Source organism: Sorex araneus, chromosome 5, assembly GCF_027595985.1.
Source record: "Sorex araneus isolate mSorAra2 chromosome 5, mSorAra2.pri, whole genome shotgun sequence".
Lineage (NCBI taxonomy): Eukaryota > Metazoa > Chordata > Mammalia > Eulipotyphla > Soricidae > Sorex > Sorex araneus.
Window position 1 is genome coordinate 149,753,055 of NC_073306.1, and position 24,766 is coordinate 149,777,820.

Consider the following 24,766-nt stretch of genomic DNA (forward strand, 5'->3'; position numbering starts at 1 on the left):
TGGGGGGAAAGGGGGAGGTATATCGTGATTCTTGGTGGTGGAATATGTGCACTGGTGAAGGGATGGGTATTCGAGCATTGTATAACTGAGACTTAAACCTGAAAGCTTTGTAACTTTCCACATGGTGATTCAATAAAAGAATAAATTCAAAAAAAGGAAATTTATAGTTAAGCTGTTAATTGAGTTTTCTGGTAATATTACTGAAAGATTATATTAAACAATTGCTACTTGGTAAGCACAGTTTGTCTAAAAGATAGGAAGTTTCACAAGATTGGGCTCATGATGAGGTAGGTGGGATAGAGAGAATTTACAAAAATGCTGTTGGTGAAAACACTGAGAAAGAACAACAATTTGCTCTTGTTTCCCCTTTTATAAGTGTTTATTGGCCAACTATTAAACATTTCTCAAAATTTTAAACCAGTAATGAATGGAGAATGTATTCTTTTCCCACTCTATAACACTATTAAAAGTTTCTACCTTTCTATAGTCTCTTTCTTTGGTTCAAGTCAACTGGCCCCCCACGCAATGATTCTCTTCACTCTTTTAATGGGAATCCAATCATCATGGACTCCAAGCTATGAATTTCAGAACCAACAAAGTGATGGTGGACCCTCTCAGCTACACATGCAGAACATGACTGATAAGTCCACTGGTTTCCTTAACAAGATCCAGAAAGCTCTTTGTCATTTGAGTCTTTATTTTCTGCTTTATTTATCCACTGAAAACTGTGATATGAATAACTATTTAAAATTCTACTTCTGCTCAGGGTTTTTTCTTCCTAGAAGAGTCTCTTTTTCAATTTCATTCTCAAGTTTGTCCCCTCTGAGAAGTATTTCATGACCTAAAACAATTGGGTAAACCTTCTAACATTGGTTTACAAAGCACCGTGAGTGTTTCTTTGCCTATAACATTAAATTGTCATTGACCATTTATTTATCTTCCCCTTTTCAATTGCATTGTGGATTTCTGGAGCCAAGGGATCATATTTTATTTTCTTAAACCTAAGGCCTAACCCTTTGTGACCTTGGACTCCAGGCTCAATGAGACCTGGAAAAAGAGATCCTCTGTATGCCTCTCCCAATCTCCAGCTCCCCGGGGATCACACCCAGACAAACCACCCTACTGGCAGACCTCCACTACCTCCACTACCTGGACACCATCACACTCCAGGCCGCTCACGTGATACATCATAAGGCACTTAATACCCATTTTCCATAATCATCACACCATATTTGATGGAGTTCAAATATGGTGTGAACCATGGGAAGACCTGTGAGGGCAATTAGAGGCCACATTAAAAACTTCCATCCCTCTTGAGAGCCTGCCAAGCTACTGAGAGTACCTGCCTGCATGCCAGAGCCTGGCAAGCTACCTGTGGTGTATTCTATATGCCAAAAACAGTAACAACAATGGGCCTCATTCGACTGACACTGAAAGAGCCCTCAATATGCAGCACTAAGAAGGATAAGCAAGGAGAGGCTGATAAAATCTCAGGGACAAACTAGACTGCCAAAATGAAGAAGGACTAAAATGACTGTCTGTACTTTCAGTACACTTATGCTGGCATCAGAAGCATCCATTGAGGACCTGATGGTGCAAGCACAGAAGATCAAGTATGATATCATTGGTCTGACTGAAATGAGAAGACATCAATCACATGATGCCATTTTCGACACTGGAGAAGAACTGTTCCTCGGAACATGTGACAGTAGAGGCATCAATGGCATTGGTGTCCTTGTCAACATAAACTTGGCCATGAGCATTGATTCATTTGAATGCCTAACAACCCGAATTGGACGATTACACTTGAATAAATGTGGCTCACTGCTGGCAGTTTCTATCTTCATTGTTTACGCACCAACATCCAACTACGATGAAGAAATCGAGAAGTTCTACATGGAGCTGGAGAAGTTCTATAAAGAAGACCACACCTTCTGTAAGATCATTGTTGGTGATTTTAATGCCAAGATAGGACCAAGAAGGTCACCTAAAGAACTCCACATTGGAACCCATGGCCTAGAATGGAATGAACAGGGTGAGAGACTGTCTGAATCCATCATGTCGACCAAGACCATCCATGGTAACTGTGACAGTTCCAGCTATGTGTACCTGGGTCAAGAACTCAACATAAGGAATGACCTGGCACCAGAACTATGCAGGAGGAGGAGAGCAGTGTGGAACACCTTCAAGAGCATCGAAGAAGTGGTTAAGAGGACAAAGAACCTCCAGCTCCGGGCACATCTTTTCGACTCCACCATTCTTATTGCACTAGCATCTGCCTCAGAGACCTGGGCCCTACGAAAACAGGATGAAAATGTTATTCAGGTGTCCCAAAGAGGAATCGAAAGAGCTATGTTTGGAATATTACATTTTACTCAAGTGAGAGAAAGAATCCGGAGTTCTGACCTCCATCGATGATCGAGAATCAGGGATGCTGTCTCATTTGCCAAGGCATCGAAAATCAGATAGGCTGGACAAGTAATGCGATTTAGAGACGACTGCTGGACTAGAGCTGTTACTGACTGGATTTTATGGGATGTCAAAAGACATCATGGCTTCCCACCTATGAGATGGTCAGAGTTCTTCATCAAAACCCTGAATGAACAGTTTAAGGCTCTTTGTGTTCCTGGAACGAGCAGATACCATTGGGTTACACTAGTATTCGAGAGGGATGAATGGAGATGTTACTGGCACCCACTCAAGCAAATCGAAAGATCAATGGGATGACAAGTGATACAAGCGACAAGGCCTAACCCTGTTAGGCCTTAGGGTTAATATATATACATATATTATATATATATATAGGTTATATATATGTATATACATATATATAGGTTAGGCTTTAGGTTAGGCCTTAGGATTAATATTTAAAGTAATAATCAGTGAATGAATAAAAAGCATGCTGTTTTCAATTACCAAGTGTCAATGCCACTTTTTCACATTGCATTATGGGTAGTTTTTAGATATGGAAGTGTTCTATGTCTTACCCACATCCGTTGACAAATCTCTCAATTTCTAGTCTCTCTTCTTCCTGGCAATGAAAAGACAAAGATTTGAGAGGAAAAGGATTGGTTAAGAGAAGAAGTGAGGAGAAAGAGATAAACACATCATAATCAAACCATTGTATAAACAAGGAAACTGAGATTCTAAGAGAACCATAAGACTGAAATTTCTCAAGTCACCCAGTATGGACTGGTAGCCTGGCTTAGGTTCCAGGCCTTCACACTAGATTATGAATATTGCATCAAGTATCTCTTTAACTCTGAGGCAAAAACATACTTGCTCATTTCCAAAGATGACAACCTCTTAGTGAGGGTCATTTATTGAAATTAAAAAAAAAAATCTGGTTTAAACTTATCTTTTTCCTTAGAGGAGTGACTCAGGCTAATTTTACAGAAGGTTTGTTTTCCTTTGAGATTTCTCATCCGATCTGTTCTCTGTTCTTCTAGATTGCATAAGGGTAATGATAAATTCCATGACGAGATCCCAACTTCCCGAGGCACAAAATAATCATTGTTTTGTTGTTTTTTTTTTTAAATGGGAGTGTGTGTGTGTGTATGTTTGTGTGTGTGTGTTTGTGTGTGTGTGTTAGGATTTTAACATTCTTTGAACATCCAATTTAAAAACAGGAGACGTTCGCGGCAGGTGGGGCTTGCAAATGATATTTATAATCAGATGTTCATCCAGAAAGTAATTAACTTTAGAAAAGTGTCTTCCCTGGTAGGCCCCAGAGGCTTCTACAAGACTCTCAGCTCTCTCTCTGAACAGACTTTGTCTTTGCCTCCCCCTGTGTTCTGCAGCCTTGTGGGAGGAGGAGCGAGGCCTGTCATGTTGATAAGAATGCACCATAATTTGGTGACTCAGAGCTCTGGACCGGAAGTCTCTCCTGCCTGTCCTCCCTCTTGCCCACCCCCAATCACCTCAAGCTTCTGTTTCCCTGTGTTCTGTAAGCTCCTTAGAGCTCTGCCAGATTCCTTCCTTTCATTTGGCCCACTACCTGGCTCCCCTGTCATGCGTGTTGTAAAGCAAGGGAGGGAAAACCCATTTGTATTTTGTTGTCAATGAGTTCAAAGCCAGGACCGGCCACTTCTTCATAATGGACCTGAGGACTCTCTGCAACCTCTTTCTGAGTCTCTTTCCTCGGACTGGATTGTTATAAGACTGTTGAGATGACTCAGCGAAAAACTCTCAAGAAAACACTTCTACCTTGGTTAGTGTCTGCTTCCTAGAAGTCTTTTCCAGAGTATTTATATTCTGCCTTATCTCCATTCTATCTCTTTTTAGTAAAACGGAGATTGGATATAGTCTGGCTAACTTCCCAGGGTTTCAGTTCTAAAGTACTACAGAACGGGCATCTAGAAACAGCAGAATCTTTTGTCTCACAGTTTGACAAAACCTGAAACCTAGTTAGCTGGACTGTGTTCCCTTGGAAACCCAGGAAAGAGCTTTTCGTATCTTTTCCTAGGTTCTGCTGCTTTGCTCTTTCTCTCTGGCATCCTGGGCAAACAGACCCCCAGAGCCCAACCTCTGTCAATACATTGTATTGTTCCTTTGTATCTCTTCTTTCATTTCTCCCCATGTTTCTGTCACCTCTTCAGGGCGTGGGTGGTGGAGAGCATAATTGAAGCTAAACCAAATGCTGAATCACAATCTAGAACATTCTATTTTGAAAGCATATCTTATAGACTTCTGTCCAGATTAGATTGCATTTCATTGTTTGAGGAATCTAATCTTTAAATTAGTTTAAATTAAACAGCAAAAAGGAAATATGTCATTCATTTACTTATTTTTTTGCTCTATCATTTCTCCTTTTCCATCCTTTTTTTTATTCAAAGTTTTCTGGTTACCCTTCTTATCATTTGTTACTTGTAACTTACTCAGCAATCAGTTTTCTAAGAGACATATGTTCATATATAAATCTTATTTTTTATAGTATAAAGATTAAGCTATTCATCTTTGAACAAACTGCCTCATAGTAGTTGCGTTCCATCTAAGTTTGTGGCAGATAAACATTGCTTTTTTTAAAATGCCTCTCCCACACGTCAGCACTGTGATGTTTGCATCCTAGAATATCCCATTCTGGACAAATCAGCACATTTGGCCACTCTATCATCTACCATAGATACTCTCAGGCTATTACAAATTTAATTCTATATGCTAATTGTTTCCTCCTCTGGCATTAGCGATGTCTTTATCCAGCCTCTTTCCTAATGTATGTGATTATTAGGCATTCTAGACTCAAATGAAATGGATTTGAATTTCAACTCTTCTAATCTTAGTCAATGCATCAAATTCCTCAAAAGCAAAGGGACATAAAAATCCTTTATTTGCTGTGAGAGGAGATGAAATGCGATGAATAACCACTTGGCAGAGTCTCTGCCACAGACTCCTCTGTATGTGTAAGAGGTCGTTGTTTGGCCCCTACTGATGTGTATGTGGCATATTCAGAGACCTGAGCTCCATAAATGCTGTTGAAGGAACTGTAGCTCCTGAACCTCTTGAGCCACAGTTTACTTCTTGTCATTCACTCTGCCTACACTTAAAAATAAATCCACTTTTAGAGGTTAGCCTTACGAATAACTTGACTCAATGCTTTTCCAAGTTATGTGGAATATGACAGATGTATTTCCTATGGAGTTTTCACTAGTGGAATTTTCCATGGGTCAATAATTTTCTACCCTCTAGCAGTTTTTACCTGGTTGGACTTAGTCATAGGTCCTTCCTTGAAAGGAAAACAGACAACTGAAAAGATCTTACATTTTTTTGTGCTACTGGTCTCATCAACTCAAAACATAAACTGAGGTGGAACTGGTGAGGTGTATTCAGTGGAATGTGTCCATTAAAGCCGGTTCCTCCATATCAGATCCCACCTTCTCCCCACATACCACCTCTCCCCACCAATACTGTTTTCTCATTTACCTGATTGTGCTAAAGTTACATGTAGGATAAGGCTGAGAAAAAAGTAAGACCATCTCTCACTCCTGAGGGAAACAAAGAAAATGCTGATTTTGGTCTAAAGAATATTGGGACTCTTGGTTTTCCCCAAAAATCCTCTTTGTAGAAGCAGCGTTTTTTTTTTTTTTTAACCTAGCAGGCATTTGATGTCATGATGAGATTAATAATTCACAGAATCTAGGCAGTACTTTTCCACTTAGAGTCCTATGCAAAGAAGAGCAGAATGTTGGCAAAAGCTCGAAGGCTTCTGACAAGGTTAAGTGCGTGATGCTTCAGCAAGTACTCCAAATCCCTCCCTCCCTGTAACCCCTCAGGAAATTACCTCTTTCCTCTTTGTGACCAATACGTGATAAAGACTGCTCTTCTTGGAGGATTTTTAACTAACTTAGCTAGAGTTGAAGGGAGTGAAATCCAATAGACATCTAAGAAACAGCATGCTGATGAACAATAGCAACACATACGATTTTAATTATTAGTTCCAAACAAATTCAAGAGGTATTATGAAGTCTTCTGTAATTGATTGTTAGAGATGTGAAGGGGGTTAGTAGTACCCAAAGGAAGAGAAAGCACAATATAGCTGGTGTTGGTTTTGGTTATATCTATTTTCCATTTTTGAGATTAAGATAACCTGCATTGTATGTGATATCTGCTCTGGTCTTTACACTAATTTGAAGACAGAAGCAACTTGGGCCTCACTTATAATTGTGAAAACTCAGTCTTCAAAAGTCAATGCGGCTTTTCCTAGGATATCTCACTGCTAATATGGAGTCTGCATCATTTTCTCTAAATATTTTGAAATTAGTGATCATGAAGGACATTCTTAAAAGTTTTGAGTCTTAGTCCTTTATTAATTCTTTTTCTTTTTAGGGCCACACACAATGGTGCTCAGGGCTTATTTCTGGATCTACATTCAGAGATTGCTCCTGGGATACCAGAATAAAACCCAGGTTGGTTTCATGCAAGACGAGCTGCTGCTATCTCCCTGTATTATCTCTCTTAGCCCGAGTATGAGACTCTTAGAGGTACTCAGGCCAAGATTTCTTTAATTTTGCTACTTGAAACCTATTTTACTAAAGAAAATTTTTATATGACTCCAGATGTGTAGGTATACAATAGGTAGACAAATACAACACTCACTGACAATAAATCATAAAATTTATTTTAAAACAATTTTTAAAATGTTACCCTGCAGTTTATGAGATTGCAACCCACAGTTTAAGAAGCTAGGCTCAAGGCAATTGATATTTACCTTCCCTCTTGCACGCCCGTCCCCACACCCAGTGGTGTGCAGGGTTTACACCTGGCTCTGCACTCGGGGTCACTCCCCATGGAGCTCATGAAACCATGTGTCATGCTGGGGACCAAAACCAGGCTAGCAGAATGCAAGGCAAGTGCCCTATCCTCTGTTCTATCTTTTCACCAACCCTTCCCCCACCTTTACTTGTCACTGCACCACTGCAGCCCTGTGTTTGACAGACTAGGAGTTACATTACTCTCCTCACATAGAATATGTGGACTGGAGGATAGTTGTGTGACTCTTAAGTTTCCAGCTGATGATTGAGAGGTACCTGAAATTAGAGATTATTTCTGATTCTAAACTTAGAGCTTTTTGACCTGCGCTTTCAAGGATAAAGCAAAGGTAACAGCCATTTTTGGTTCCAACATGAGCTGAAGGACATGAGCCTTGAGGCTGATCTGAATTTGAAATTCTGATTTTGCTAATATTTAACTCTTTCCAAGTCTGTGGCATTTGGGCATCAGCCTTCCAGTAATAGGGTAAGAGTTATCACGTTTTGTTCTTGTCAGTTTTCATACCTCATTTTCCAGTGTCCTGGACATTCTACATTCTTCTCAGATACCTTTTAATCAATTAATTAGACACTTGGGTCCACCAGAGTCAAGTTCTTCTCATGGTACCTGAGAATAAGGACTAATGTAGTATTTCACCAAAGCACCGGCAGAGACATGCTTTGAAGTCAGTCTTCAAGTAACTAATTCTGGTCTATCTCCCCCACTTGAAAAGTCAGGTTGTCAAAATATTTTGACATAATTTTGTCCAACCATTGTCTCAGTAATGTTTCATGCAATTAGTAGCAATGGGTCTTGGAACACCCTAATAGGCTGGTTGTAAATTAACTTCAGGAGAGAAGAAAGGATATAATGAACATAAAGAAGAGTCACAGAGCTAATACATGAGTGAAACTGCTTGCCTTGCATGCTGCAGACCCTGTTTTATCCCTGGCACTGCAGATGTCCCCCTCCCCCCAGCACTATTAGAGAGACACAAAGCAAGGATCAAGCTCTGAGTATTGCTGGGTGTGATCCAACTTATCACTACTCCCGTGGTCCCCCAAATATGAAGAAGTACATGCATTGGGAGAGCTTTAGCTTGTTGGGAGTTTCTTAGTCAATACAGTTAATTTTTCCTTTCTTTGCTCCTTGGTATTTTCCTCAACACTTGTCCTCTGTCTTATCTACCTTTAGTCTTTCCCTCTCCCTTTCTTTATTCAATTTATTTTATTTATTAAAAAAATTAGTTTTGGAGGCCACATCAGAAATGCCCAGGAATTACTCATGGTTCTGTGCTCAGGAATTACTCCTGGTGGGGATCTGGGGACCATATGGGACTTCACAGAACCCGTTTTGGTTGTGTGCAAGGCAAGCACTGTTGTACTATCATTGCAGCCCCTTCCTTCTTTAAGCAAGGGCAAGTGAAAAATACTTGCCTCTTTTGTAACCTAAACATTACTCAAAACCCTTTGTCCCAAACTTGGTATGCACTGTTTATGGTATATACATTGCCTCATTTAATCTCAGTCCTATCGGTGGCAGAAATTATAATGTCCTTACTATGAGGGGGGAAGGGAGAGAAAAAGAAACTGAGATTAGGAACTTGATGACTTTTTCATGACAGAATGGCTCTAAGCACCCCTCTTATTTTTTTTTCATAAAGTTGCAAGCACCAGTAAAAAGCAAACTAACAGAATAGAACCACAGACTACACTATAGAAGCCTCCAAGGAACACATGCTATGCTAATCACCACGTGTGGATGCTTGTCAATTATTCAAATTCTTCATGTCTTTGATAACACTGCTAGAGTATGAAGACTGGGCACTCCACGGAAGATAAACAGAACTAAGGTGTTTGGCTGAAAACGTCTTTGTGTGTGTGTGTGTGTGTGTGTGTGACTTTACTTGCTGCTGTATTTTGGGGAGACAGGCGGTGCTAGAGTTCCAGAGAGTCCTACCAATCAGATTCTGATGGTTTCTTGATGTTGGGAAGATGGGCTGCCAGAAGAATTGTTCTATTTTTATAAAACCACAAATTATTCCCATTAGGAATTATGGTTATGTTCTTCACTGCCTGTATTTGCTGGTCTTGGGTGATCACATTTTTTAGACAGGAAGTTGGAATAACTATAACAAATTGGATGGAGGCTAGAGTAGGGCGTGTTTATTGTTGTTATCTTTCATTTACGAGGGGAGTCTAGGGAGTAAAGGATCTTGCCTCTTCCCAGGATACTCATTATCCAAATTGTTGGTCATTCAGATTGAAAACAGGAAACTCTAGCAAAATGTACATTTGGGGTAAATTATTTGTTCTACTGCTTATTTCTATTTATATATTCTTGGACTGTTTACTTAGAGTGGTAGCACTCTATAATAGTTTCTTATCCCAAATGAGGATAATAATTCCATAACTTTCCTCTTAGAGTGACTATGAATGCTATATAATAAGGTTCCTATATAGCTGCTAGTCTGGAACATGATAAGAATCCAATAAACATTCACTGTCAATGTGTTCAGTATTTAGATCTAGACTTTATAATAAATAGCTATCCATTTACCACCGCTTGTAATTTTTTCTGTCATTGCTAATGAGGCATAGCTTATAGGTTAGATGACTTTTTTTGTTCATTTGGTTTTTAAAGTAAAACTGGCATGTTTATTTACCTAAATATTTCTACTATGTTAAGGGGCTAGGTTAGTAGGAATAAGAGCTCTATGTGTCATTTTCACCAAAAATGTAGTCTGTTATTGGGTTTTCCATCCAGTAAGTATTGAAAAATTGACAGTTGTTTTCTTTATTAGTCTTCAGATTGAGATGTCATGTGCAATGGAGGTAGAAAATGAATGAAGAGAACAGGTGAAGGCAAAATGTCTGAGAGACATTCTGCACTATAGCAAGTGACACGTTTTGCTACTCATTTTAGTTTTTATATTGACATTACTCAGAAATGCTTAGGGGTCCCAGAGCCACTCTTAGTGATGCTTTTCCTGAAGGGACAGGCCTAAGAGTTTGGAACCTAGGTTTGGAGTTGCTCCAGGGTTAGATGTGGTGGTGCTTGGGGGCGAGGGGGGGTTAGGCGAGCATGTGGTGCGGAGTTCAAACTGGAGCCTTGAATATGTAAAATGTTTTCCTGTCACTCGTGCTCTCTCCTTGGTCCATAATAGCTAAGGACAGCAAAAACAAAGGCCAGGAGGATTTGTTCACCTTTGGGAGCCTGTGGGGAGAAGACAGTTGGGATAGAGAAGGAACCACTATGGTGGTTGGAAATGATCACTCTGGATAAGAAATGCGAACTAGAAGTAGAACAAATATGATAACTTCTCAGTACCTGCATTGCAAACCATAATGACCAAAAGGGGAGAGAGAGACAGAGACTGAGAGAAAGAGAGACAGAGACAGAGAGACAGAGAGAGACAGAGACAGAGAGACAGAGAAAGACAGACAGACAGAGAGAGGGAGGGAGGGAGAGAGAGAACGAGAGAGAGAGAGAGAGAGAAGAGTAGTACCTGCTATAAAGGCAGACTGGCCTTTAGGGTGGGGAGGTTAGGAGAGAAACTTCTGACATTGGTGATGGAAAATGTACACCAGTGATGGCGTGGATTTGGAACATTGTATGACTGAAACCCAATCAGAACAACTTTATGACTGTGTATATCATGGTGATTGAATAAAAATAGAAGAAATAAAGAAAACCTAATTACAAATATATTCCATCTTCTCCCCATTTTATTACCTTATGTATCTTTCTCTTTTCTATCAAAAGTTTTGCTTTTTAGAGACCATTCAAGTACTTCTTTCAGGGCTCCTTTAGAAGCAACAAATACCCTAAGCTGATGTCTAAAAATTCTTTTTTTTTACTCCTTCAAATCTGAGTGATAAACTGAAAGAATATTGGATTCTTGATTAGAGATTATTTTTAATTCAGTACTTGGAATATATTGTTCCAAGCTTTTCTTGCTTGTACAGTTTCACTTGAGAAATCTAAGTTGAGATATGAAGATCTAGACATGTATACTTTAAACTTTAAAGGGTGAATAAGCTAACCTTGAAGCAAATTTAATAATTGTGTTTATATATCATCCTGTGGTTCCACTTCTTGCATCTTGCCCAAGATCACAGAAACATTCATTCAAAAAGATATATGCACACCTATTTTCATGGCAGTGCTGTTTACAATCGCCAAGGCCTGGAAACAACCCAAATGTCCAATGACAGGTGAGTGGATAGATAAGTTTTGGTATATCTGCCTAATGGAATTTTACTAAACTCTAAGAGAAGGTGAATTATTGCGTTTGCTAAAACATGATTGGGAACTGAGTAGAGTTATATGAGGTGAAATAAGTCAGAGAAAGGCTAAATATCAGATGACCTCTCGTATGTGTTGTATAAACAGAGCAAGGGAGTAGAGAGCATGAAGTGATAAACCCTTGGAATCTGAATTTAGAACATTGAGGAGAGCGGGAGTGGGAGATGTGGCTAAAATAAGCAAAGTAGCAGTGATATAAGATCAGTGGTGGAGCTTTGGCACTATGATGGTGGTGGAGAGAATGATTTTTATGTATTAGAAATACTAATACTAACATTATTATAATCGTGTTGCCTAAAATACAACAAAAATTAGATCAATAAAGAAATTTGCACCAGTTTCCTATGTGGAAGTTCAGTTTTTCTGTCTAGATCACAAGTTCTGCAAAGGTACCAGTTATGATGAAACTTTCTAGATGATTGTCAAATGTACATAAATGTGTCACTTTATTCTTCCTGTGGACTAGAGCTGTAGCACAGTGGGTAGGGTGTTTGCCTTGCATGACGCCTACCTGGGTTCAATTCCTCCGTCCCTCTCGGAGAGCCTGGCAAGCTACCAAGAGTATCTTGACTGCAGAGCAGAGCCTGGCAAGCTCCCTGTGGCATATTTGATATGCCAAAAACAGTAACAACAAGTCTCACAATGAAGAAGTTAGTGGTGCCCTCTCAAGCAAATCGATGAACAACGGGACAACAGTGCTATAGTGCATTCTTCCCACACGTTGCCAATAGCAGCTCATCCCAGTTCAACTTCTGTTCATTTGTATGTTTTCTCTGTCTGGAACCCAGCTCCCACACATGTCTGGCTCTATACCTCACTGCTCAGAACAAAACTTAAATGTCATCTCCGGAAGGGGATGACTGTTTGTGCCCAAGGAAGTTTGGTTAAGCTTGCTCTCATTATTTCCTTGAGATTTCTTAGATAGAAAGCAGAACTACTCACTGCAACATAAGTGATAGAACAGCAAATGCATAGGTAATTCTTATGTAGTAAAAGCTACATCATCAATATTTTTTTTAAGTATCCACTTGAACAAAGTATCCACTTGATCATCTTTCTGGAGATGCCAAAGTCTCTTGATTTGCCTTGTTATAAGAGAGAATTGTGTGATTTTGAGACAGAGGAATTAGTAGTTAGCTATTTTCACTATCTATACTATGTGAAAACTAGACCTCAATTTTCTTATATTTGTTATGGGTATAATGATAACTATATTAAGGTCTAAAGTTAATTTAACTATGACAATATATGGGTCAAATAGCAGGTGTACTTCTGAGCTCCAGAAGGGGTCCAAGGAACAAAGACTGTATTTAATGAAGCAAGATATAATAAATAACATGCATTTAATTAAAAACTGATAACATTTAATAAATTTTAAAAGCAAATAAATTTTATAGAGGATATTTAACTCCCAAAGAGAATCTCTTTCCAGCACGCCTGGCTGTCTTCCTTGGGGCCCCTCGGAGAGGATGGGTTCCAGCTTCCCTCCCTGCCCCGAGCAGAGCTCCCTGTGGCCAAAGACCAACAGAAACTAGCCACAGCCATGCTCAAGGCCCCTCTTTACACATTCGGACAAGCCTCACGCATGAAGGTACCGGCAGAGGAACCCAGATGTGTATAATCCCATCAACGGTCAACATCCAGAGTCTTAAAAGCAAGCTCCCAGAAGTGATATATATATATATATATATATATATATATATATATATATATATATATTTTGCGTTTTGGGTCACACCCAGCAATGCTCAGGGGTTACTCCTGGCTTTGCACTCAGGAATTACTCCTGGCAGTGCTTGGGGGACCATATGGGATGCTGGGATTCGAAGCCGGGTCGGCCGCGTGCAAGGCAAACGCCCTACCCGCTGTGCTATCGCTCCGGCCCCCAGAAGTGATATTTTATAACCTACTTCTCCCTCTGGGAGAAACTAGCAAGCTACTTAGAGTTTCCTGCCCACATGGGACAGCCTCACAAGCTTCCCATGGTGTATTCATATGCTAAGGCCAATAACAAGCTGGATCTCGTTTCTCTGACCCTGAAAGAGCCTCCAATTCAGCATCCATTGGGAAGGCCGAGTGGAGAGTGGAGAGAGGCTTCTAAAATCTCAGGGATAGGACAAATGGAGAGGTTACTGAGCCCGCTGGAGAAATCAACGATCAACGGGATTTTGTGATTCGTGATTTAACTCCCAAACACAGCTAGCTGGTTAAGATTAAGTCCTTGATCTCTGGATAGACAGGACTTATTTTATTTTCCTTCAAGGCATCTATTTATAATAGTTGAGGTGCACAACTTGGATTAATCTTTATTTGTACTTTCGTTACAGTCCTCCAAAAATTCCATGTTGCTTTGAATGTTATTCTCTTGGGATCATTACCAGGTGTAGTCATAGTTCTAGAAAATTCATGTAAGATACAGAAACAAAATGGGACTCAAAAGTGCAACTTTGCATATAAGTGGATCAACATGGAAAGCATCATGATAAGTGAAATGAGTCAGAAAGAGAGAGACAGACATAGAAAAATTGCACTCATCTGTGGAATACAGAATAGCAGAGTAGGGGACCAATATCCAAGAATAGTAGAAATAAGTACCAGTAGGTTGGCTCCATGGCTTGGAAGCTGGTCTCACATGCTGGGGGAAAAGGCAGCTCAGATAGAGAAGGGAACACCAAGTAAAATGTGGTCAGAGATCCTGCGAGGGAAGGGAGATGCTTGCTGAAAGTAAACTTGAGAATTAACAGGATGGCCACTCAATGCCCCTATTGCAAACCACAACACCCAATTGGAGAGAGAGAGATCAAAAGGGAATACCCTGCCACAGAGGCAGGGTGGGGTGGGAGGGAAAAGAGATTGGGGGGTGGGAGGGGTACTGGGTTTATTGGTGGTGGAGAATGGGCACTGGTGGAGGGATGTGTTTGTGAACATTGTATGAGGGAAAAACAAGCTCGAAAATGTGTGAATCTGTATCTGTACCCTCATGGTGACTCACTAATTAAAGAATAAAATAAATTTTTTTAAAAGTGGCATGCCTATGTTATTTTTTAAGCTTTATTTTAAACTAATTTTAGAGAGAAGTTGCAAACAGAGCACAAGAGTTCCATTATATTATGTCCTATCTCACTTACCCAGATGTTAACCATATGAACTTCTTAGTTACGTCAGTACAATTATCTTAACCAAGGAATAAGCACTGATACAACATTATTAATGAAAGCTCATTTTTTTCAGAGTTCACACCAAGTTTTTCTTTCAATATCCCTAATCTCTTAAGATCCACCTCAAGATCTTCTTTATAGTCACCCTTCTTTTGAGTTGCCTAAAACTTAGAACAGATCCTCAGTGTTTCTGTCTCTCACAGTCCTGGCAAGTCTGTAGCATGATGAATTATTTTGTAGAATATTTCTCAATTTGGACTTGTGTTATGTTTTCTTCTGATTGGAGGTGTTATTCCTATCTTTACCAAGAATGTAATATTTTTTTAAATTGGGGGTGTTCTCCATAGGTTATGTCCAGGGGCTCATTATATAAAAAGGTATTGTTTTTCTTTTTAATGGATGGCGGTATTTGCCAATGTTCTTTGGCTAAATTGGATTTATTTTTCATCTGAAAAATGACTTTCCTTTTGCTGTTGACAAACATATTGGGTGAGAAATTTTGAAATTAGGCAAATCTGTCTCTCTATGTACTCACATTCTAATGTGTGCATCTTAACTATAGTACATATTACTGTTGGGTTGGCCAACTGAGAAATTGTTGGCCAATTTCCCAATTTATTTTACATTTATTATGGAATTCTACTATAAAGAAGAGTCACCTCATCTCCTTTAGTTATTTTTGTTTGTTTTTATTTGGTTATATTATCACAGTAAGAGTCATGGGTATTTATGTATTTATCTGGGTTTATCACAATGTATCATGGAACAATCAGCATTTTCTTTACAATGCCACCTGACTGCTTCAGAAAGATTATTGGAAGTGCAGTTAAACCCAAGTCCCAAGATGAGCTTTCTACTCTATCATGTACTAAAATATTTATATCTGCTTATCTTTATCTGCTCCTGTATACTGAGATAGAGCACACAGTGTAAGAACAAGAGCTGGAGAGAGAGAGACAGAGAGAGAGAGAGGGGGGTGGGGGAGAGAGAGAGAGGGAGAGGGAGAGAGGGACATAGAACAAAAGAGAGTGATGGAAAGAGAGGAAAGAGACAGGTGTGTGTGTGTGTGTGTGTGTGTGTGTGTGTGTGTATAAAGAACACATAGACCAGGGCCAGTTCATGCCGAATGAATTACTGAGTAGAGGTAAGGCAAAAAAAACTCCTTTAAAACTATCTGAAATACATAATGCAAGGAATTTCCTATCTATTCTGAGAAACAATGCTTAAACTCTTCTCTCTTTAATGAAAAAAATGCTATAAAGTAGTAAGTAAGGATTCTTTTGTGATTTTTTTTCTGGTCAAACTGAACTTTCATAGATTTTGTTATTAAAAAATTAATAGAACATAGGATTGGCCAACAGCCTGGGTGCATTCATATTGTAGAATATAAAAGGATCAAAGAAATAGGAAAAATTCTTTGCTATAGAAACACTATTTGCCATATGGGGTAATGAGAGGGTCGGCAAAAGAAAACAATAATCAACCCAAAAAATTCTGAATTAGAGGCCAGAAATTCAAATTCTGGTATTGACTGTTTCCTTGGGTCTTAGTTCTCCCTTGTGAAAAATGAATGATTGTATTTGATACCTTTATATCTTTCATATCCTACTCTATTCTCTCTCATCTGTTTGTTTAATGTGGGTGTAGTGAGTGGGTAGAATTAATTTATAAAGAATTCCTTGAGAGCTCAAAGCATTTATTTGCCCCAGGGTCTATGATCTGAGAAAGGTCCCTCAGAGGACCACGCAATCTGGCAGGATTTATAAGGCTTAGAAAGGTTCTGGGAATTCTAGAAGATAAATGCATGAACCCACTCTGTGCTGAGGTCTCTTTGCAATTGTTAGCATTCAGTTGCTATTGGGCACATATGCTAGAAAATTTTGTTTCAAGTCTAGCATATGGTAATTTTGGAATAAAGATTGTATTCTTCCTAAGATCTTTGGCTCATATGTCTTTCCAGTTCTAGCAAAAAGAAGAAAGAGTAGAATAGGGAACTATTCTAGTTAGGAAACTTACATAAGTGAATACCAGTTTTCTCCACAAGCTAACAGGGCTGACATTTAGCTTTTAGAAGCTTGCATCATGCTAGTTCCTTTTCTTTTTATCTGTCCTTATATCTCCCTCCCTCCCTCCCTCCCTCCCTCCCTTCCTCCCTCCCTCCCTCCCACCCTTCCTCCCCCCTCCTTCTCTCCCTCCCTCCCTCCCTCCCTTCCTTCCTTCCTTCCTTCCTTCCTTCCTTCCTTCCTTCCTTCCTTCCTTCCTTCCTTCCTTCCTTCCTTCCTTCCTTCCTTCCTTCCTTCCTTCCCTCTCTCCCTCCCTCCCTCCCTCCCTCCCTCCCTACTTTACTTCACTCCCTTCCTCCCTCACTCCCTCCTTTCCCTCATTCTCACCTCATTTTTATTTTGCAGGGATATGCTTCATATCCAGTGACATTTGACTTAGTCCTGGCTCTGTGCTCAGAGATCACTCTTGGTGGTCCTCACTGGATCCTATGTGGTTCTGTGGATCACATGCAAACCAAACTCTAGAATCCCTTTTACTGTCTCTCTGGGTCACTATTTTTTTCTTTTCCTTAATTTTGGATGTGGGCTGGATTGGTAGCATAGCGGGTAGGGCATTTGCCTTGCACGCATCCAACCCGGGTTTGATTCCTCCGTCCCTCTCGGAAAGCCCGGCAAGCTATCCAGAGTATCCTACCCACACGGCAGAGCCTGGCAAGCTCCCTGTGGCATATTAATATGCCAAAAACAGTAACAAGTCTCACAATGGAGATGCTACTGGTGCCCGCTTGAGCAAATTGATGAGCAATGGGAGGACAGTGCTACAGTGCTACAATTTTGGATGTAATCCCGTAACCTCAAGGTGAAGAGATTTTTTTTAAATTAGGCAATTTTCTATTTCCTGGAAAGTTTTGCAGATGAGAGAGACACCAGCCACTAGGGTCATCACTGTAGACATCCTGGAGCCTGCTCTCTGCTGAGAGCTAGTGTCTTCTGGGATACACTGTCCACATAACAAAGAGAATAAGTTCACTCAGCAGAGCCCCAAATCTCTTGTGCTTGCTCCTTCCTCCATAAAAAGAATTGGTGTCACAAGGGAACTTATAGTCCTTTTTTGTTCGGTAATTTTCCAACTTGAGTTTCAAGGTGAGCTAGATTATTGGAGGCAATTTAGGGTTGCTGAGCCAGGTGTTCAAGTTCCCCCAGTTCCTTGACAACAGGATTTGTTCAGACTACAGACAGTGAGACTCTGAGTGCAGGGTCTGATTCTCTGATTCTGGCTGTTACTCATGAGACCTTGAACAAGCTTCTACTCAGCCTCTCTAGGCCCCACTGCTTACTCCTCTGTAAAATCATAATGACATATTAGGTCATAGTAATATATGATATCAATTTTAATATAGGATATTGTGATAATGCTGATCTCTTCGGATTGTGTGAGAATTAAAGGAATTGCTACATGTAAAGTGTTTTGGACAGTGAAAGGTATGTGGGATTTTTCTGTCATTATTGATAGTCTAAACCATCAGCATCCACAGCAGCATTATTCCTTTTCTTGTAATAATTCAGCTGATTAGAAGTTTAGCTGTTTAAGGGGGCCACAGTGATAGTCCAGTGGGTGGGGCATTTGCCTTGCACACAGCTGACCCAGATTCAACCCCTGGCATCCCATATGGTTCTCTGAGCACCACCAGAAGTAATTCCTTAGTACAGAGCCAGGAATAACCCCCAAGTATTACTGGATGTGACCCAAAAGTCCAAAAACATGGTTTATCTGTTTTTAAGAAAAGCAACATATTGGTATTTTTCTAGGTTTTTTTTTTTCAGAGCTTAGCAATCCTGTTAGGTAGCTAGCTAAACTCTTCTTAAACATGCCAAGTGAGAAGGAGCTGCTTCAATAACTTTTATGATCACCTGCATTGCTGGTAATAAACTCGTCATGAGCTAAAATTTACTCCCATGTAACTTCAACCAGTTATCTTTTTCATTTATATGGCATCATGCTGAATTAGTTTCTAATGTTTCCATAAGATAGTTAATCTTCCACATGCCCCCAAGACTTAGTTCAGCATCATTGATGGGAACTAGTCTCCTTGCTTAAGTAATTGCTATGAGCATGAGTCCATGGCTTCCTGGACTTCCTAAGGCAACATACCTGGTTGTTGATCAACTCTAACATTTAGTAATTCTTCCTCCAGCCAAACTGACTGGATTTTCATTGTGCTGTGTCAACTCTGGCTTTTCTAAACTTGCTTACAAATCCAATTCCTCCACCTGAGCTTTAAAGAAATAAAAGAGAGGCATTCCTTTTGTCTTCTCTAGTTCTTCGATGGTTATTTAAATTGCTTCTTTTGGGAAAACTTTCTCTAGAATTTATTACTCACTGGTTTTAAATATAGTCAACGTTATAATGACAATTCCCCTGACTCATTCTCACCATTGTTGGAAATCCTACATCAGTGACCTGACTGTATAGGTGACTGATTCTTCTGATCCTTTCTCCCCAATATCAGTTTCCAAGGTACCAAAGTGGTGAGGTGCCCCATTCCAGTGCCTTGGGGCTGAGTGGAGGCAGCCCTTCTCTTTTTAGGACCGATGCATACCTATGGGACTAGAGGGTGGGGGTATAATAACTCAATTAACTCTCTTTCCTGAGCTTCCCCACCTTAGCTCTGATGCATACACAAAAGTAATTTCCGGGTCTGGGCATTAAAATTGCTTCTTCCTACCTCATGCATGTGCTCTGATACAGCTGATTCAGTCTCAGCTCCAGTTGGAACTCCCAACTACAGGACAAGTTTCCCAGGTACCACATTTCTTTGTCCTCATTTAAACTAGCAACTAATTTCCATGATTCAAATGATGATGCAAATACAAATATTGGGTCTCACGTTTTAGTTGCAAGAAGTATCTCATAAGAGAACTTGATGGTTCCATTGGGATGGGGGTTTGGTTTGAGAAGAGCTTATAAAAAGCAGAGGTGATGAACTGCAAACTCTGTCCATAATTTCAGTGTGTACATATATTAATGTGGCTATACATATATTCAATATACTCCCCTGGGATGTATGAGTAGAATATGTTGCTTCGGGAGTAATTAAAATAATCAGGTTTAAATTAGAACCATTGACTTGAAATGCAATTTTCTAATAGTGATTAACTCTAATAGAAACAAAAAAAATCAACACTATTTGCATAGTAGAACCCCTTTAAGCCACCATATTCAGTTATATATATACCTTACAAAGTCTGATATGGTATTTCTTGTTCCTTAAAGGTCAAATTGCAACCAAGCAAGCTAAAACAAAACAAAGGCTTCCTGTTGTCTCATTTATTATTTTTCCAATTACATTAATTTTTTCTGTAGTTGGATACATTTCACAGACGTTAGCATTTCCAAAACAAGCTCTGAAATTATCACTGACTTAAAATGTTTATCCCTAAACACTATTTCCTATATAAGCTCTTTCTTTATTTATTCATCCATTTATAGAAGAACTATTTATGAAATATATGACATATGAAAGATATTAATGCTGACTGCATAGGTAGTGTCAAAACAGCTTCATTCTTCATCACAAAGACTCACAAGTAGGGAAAGGATTTTCTGCACTTTAATTCCAGGTAGAGTACAATTAAAATCAGAATCATGGTGTAAGCCAAGATCAGTGGGGAGATAATAGTAAAGCACCACAATCAATTGAAAAGATTTCATTAGAAAATACAAAACACATAGCTCAGAAGATAGTATTTTTAGCCCAAACTTTGAACAGTGGAAATTCAGCACATACTGAAAAAATAGCAGGTATTTGGATTATTCTGGTGGTGATAAAAATGTAGTAATTGGGAAGAAGGTGGTTTGTCAATGGTTTTGGAAGGCAGGTTAGAAGGAGTTTGTCTCTTATTACCACCCAATGAGGTGAGTCTGAAGCATTTGGAGCAGGAGAATGGCAGATATGATTAAAGTAAGATTTTGCACTGCTACCATATGGATATTTCATCCATTCAGAATCATCCAGATCTACCTACGTTAGAGTCCCTTTGCACATAACAACAGTTACTTTGCACATAAACAAATGGAGCAACAGGGAGAATGAATAGCTGTCTTATGGCTTTGCTTCAGAGATGGATGCTTTTTAAAGATGGGAGAAAGTTCCATCTTCTTCTTAGCAACACTTTAGTTCTCGACTTTAAGTCTCACAGCTCCTGGAAAGTGGAAAGGGAAAGAAGACAGAAAGACACATTAACAGGATCTTTGTCCTGTGAAGAGCATTTCCACGGAGCGGTCATATTTGCATTTGAGATTCCCACAACCTCACTGGGAGTGGGGCTGCCTTGATTGTGAGGCCAAGTGGCTCACAAAAGTGTGTTGGAGGGAAATCAAAGGAGAGAGGAAAAGAGGGAGGCACATGATGAAAGGTTCTTGTGAGCTGGACCTAGTGCTAAGATCTTTCCCACTTATTTTCTTTGTAATTTTCACAGCTGCGGGTGATGGAGGTAATGCTTACCATTTCTACAGAGGAAGCAATTGGCAGTGACAGTCGTGCACTCACTTATTGACGCAGTATTCTAAGCACATTTTGAATCTAAATCATTCAATCTTCACAACCGCTTTAGAGATGGGTAAATTATCATACTTATTTTATAGATGAAGAAATGGGGCAAAAGCCATGTAAAATGCCAATAAATGTCTGAGTTATAAATTAAACTCAGATGATGTTTTCTCATCACTATATCATGTGCAATATCAATTATCCAGTGGACATGGTGTTGTTAAATTGAGAAATACCCTAAATCTAAAGTTGTCTCCTTTCTGTATTCCATAGGGTTTACAATGTTCTAGTAGATAACTAATTTTGATTTGGTATAATTTCATCTTCTTCAATTTAATTCAATTCAGTTAAGAATATTTGTTGACAGGTTTATGGCAGGCTTTGTGATATGTTTTAGAGATATACTGACACGCACATGCTCACAGATATTTGACATGCATGTGCTCAGTCCCATGTAAGGTCTCTACTGAGCTGGTGGATAAAATGGCCCTCTGGGTTTTGTTGTCTGTTATAATTTTAGTTTTATATGATATTAGCTCAGAAGCACAATATCTTGATTGTGTACTCAAATGTTGAAGTTATCTCCTTAACTTTCCAAGCACTGGTGTGGGGACCCAGCATCATTCCTGATGACTCTTTTCACTAACCCGACAAGTGGTCCAGGGCTAGGGCCTGAGGATGTGGTGATGCTTAGGCCTTATGGTACGGGGGATTACCCTCATCACCCATGGAGGCTTGGGGGCATCCAAAAATGTCCTCAGTTATGATGGTGTGGTGCCAGGGATCAAACCAAGTTCAGCTGCATGCAACGCAGGCAATTCAACTCCCATATAATCTCTATTACATCTTTTCAATAAGTTAATAATAGAATAAATTATGAATACCAAACAAGTTTATTTTCTACATTGATAGATTATTGACACATAATGGCCTGTCCTAAAACTTACTGTTTTAAATACCAAATGAAGGCCCATTTCATTTGTTCATAGGTCTTATGGCTTTGTCACTTTGTTTGGGCTCCTGTGGGTGGTTCTTCTGCTATTCTTGCCCATGGCACTCATGATGTCAAATGGATGGTGGAGGCGAGATTTGGGTTGATTGATCTGAGACAGAAATAAATACCGATGAGCCACTACTGACTCTTTCATTTACCAGCATTCATGGAGGCAAGGGAGAGGGGGAGACAATGTGGAACCCACAAATCATAGCTTCATCTGTCAAACATCTGATCACAAGGGGTTCTAGAAAGAAAGGCCTTCTAAATCACACAGAGATCCTCTTTGTACAACTCTTATGTAATACTGCCCGAGGAAAGGGATTTGGGGAATACTCTTCCTGTCGTAGTTGTTAGAGCAAATGCAGTAAATCTATCCCTCGTCAATTTTCCCTCCACGCAACTCTCCTTTTTTATATTAATTGTATTGAATTTGGGAATAAAATAATAGCAAAATCACATTTTAATGTGATATTAAAGTTTAAGTATACATTAAATTTTTATAGTGGTAAAAACTTATACAATTAAAAGTTGTATACAACTAAATTTATACAACTAAAAGCCCCTTATACAACTAAAAATGTGCTAAGTTTGTCCCCATGTGGTTGCTCCAAGGGTCACTCACTGTATCCTCCTTTGGATGGTGTGAATTTTTTGCTCCTAGCAGAGAAAATCTCTCCTTTACAATCCGATAATTTAAATATTGAGATATCATATTAACTATGATTGGAGCACTTTATATCACATACTAGTGTCATGTGGCAGTGAAAATAATAATTATGAACAAATAAATACATTTGTATCAAAGCAAGAAGAAATGACATAGTTTTCAGTTCATGTGGTCCTGATGTTTTTAACTTCTCAGTAAGCACCTCAGGTGATCATGGTTTTTCTTCTTCTCCAAACATGATATAACCCTGAGTATATGTTTACTTTTTTGTGTTTATTGGGTCGCTGCTATTTCTATTCATCTTTATCACAACACATGGGAGCACAGAAAGAGTCCAGAAGAGTTCATACACATTCCTGCCAGGGCCCTGATTCCTGTTAGCCAACGTCTCATTGAGATTTAGTTTGTCATTCAATTATATCTAGCGCCTTCATTTTTTCCCAAAATTTTATTTTGTTAAAGAACAATGAATTACAATATTATTCTTGGCTCGGTGTTTTACATACAATGTTCCACGAATAATCCCACCATCAATATCAACTTCCCTCCACCCGTACTCCCAGATTTCCTCTTCTACCCTTTCCCCTCTCCTCAGCACCCATCTGCCATCTTGACAGGCATCTCTTAAATCTGGTGATAAAAATCTGGGTCTCATAATCTCAGTGTTGTGTTCTCTGTGGTTTGGCTATTTAGCTCTATCATTCCTTGACACCTCCTATGTATCTGAGTTCCCTTGACCCCTGTCCCTGTTGCTTCTCATAGATCTGTTTTTCTCCCCCTCCACTCTATTTATTTCCTTTTCCTCCCTAAACTCTGGGGCCAAGAATGACCTAGACATCTCCCCTTCAAACCATTGCATTTTCTCATCCAGTTACTCTAAGTGATGAGAAGTGTTAGTTCTTCTTTTGGATTTCTTCATTTAACATGATGTGTTCCAGTTCCATCCACGTTGTAGCAAAATGCATAATTTCACCATTTCTTCCAGCTGCATAATGTACATATACCACATCTTCACAATCCACTGATCTGTTGTTGGACTGATTTGGTATCTAGGCTGATACCAAATCTTAGCTATTGTACTGGCCTAATACCTTCATCTTTTGCCTGTAGTTTAATTGGTATGAGGAACTCCACATGATCAATTGGTAGTTTCAGTTTCCTGTTTGATGGTGTTACAGTCTTTGATAGAGGCCTTATCATTAGAGAACTGAAATCTTTACACCACCGTACACAAACACAAAAGTAACCAGATGAAGATAGCAGAGATGATGAATAGCGCCCATGGGATTGGAATCCAGGCTGTCTAATTTCATAACTTTTGCTTTTCCAAGAAACAAACTTGCTTACCCAAGTAGCCAACCCTTTTAGAGATATTGTGAAAGTTTAAGAAAGAAAATGAAAACATTATGAATTCTGAAATATATTTGAGCCTATTGCATCCTCATTATTTCTATGAATATATTCTGAAACCGCTTTCCCAGTTTTCTGCCTGAGACTATCACAGAGCCATTAAATGCAAATCCAGTCCCTTTAGATAGGTGAGTGCTAGGGAAAAAGAATACAGATTATTTGGGCTGTTTTGTTTATTGCTATTCCATTCTCTGCCTCTGTCTCTCCCTATTATTTGTTTTTTAGGCCACAGCCAGCAGTTCTTGAGAGCTACTCCTGTTTTTGTGCTCAGGGGACACTCCCCAGCAGTCTCCAGCAGTGCTTCGTACCAAGAATCAAATCCTGGTCTCCTGCATACAGAGACCATTTGCTTCAGCCCTTTGATCCATACCCTGGTCCTGTATTACCTTTGTACCTGTGTCTTTCTAATGATATGGCTAATTAAGAAA

At 39.4% G+C, this 24,766-nt stretch overlaps 1 protein-coding gene across 1 annotated transcript; it reads left to right on the top strand.

The window, feature by feature from the left end:
- The first annotated feature begins 1,485 nt into the window (after positions 1-1,485).
- LOC129405019 (uncharacterized) lies at positions 1,486-4,400 on the top strand. The gene is made up of 2 exons (XM_055139981.1): positions 1,486-2,080; positions 4,285-4,400. The coding sequence occupies exons 1-2, from the start codon at positions 1,531-1,533 to the stop codon at positions 4,398-4,400; spliced, it is 666 nt and encodes a 221-aa protein (XP_054995956.1). The 5' UTR covers positions 1,486-1,530.
- The last annotated feature ends 20,366 nt before the right edge of the window (positions 4,401-24,766 follow it).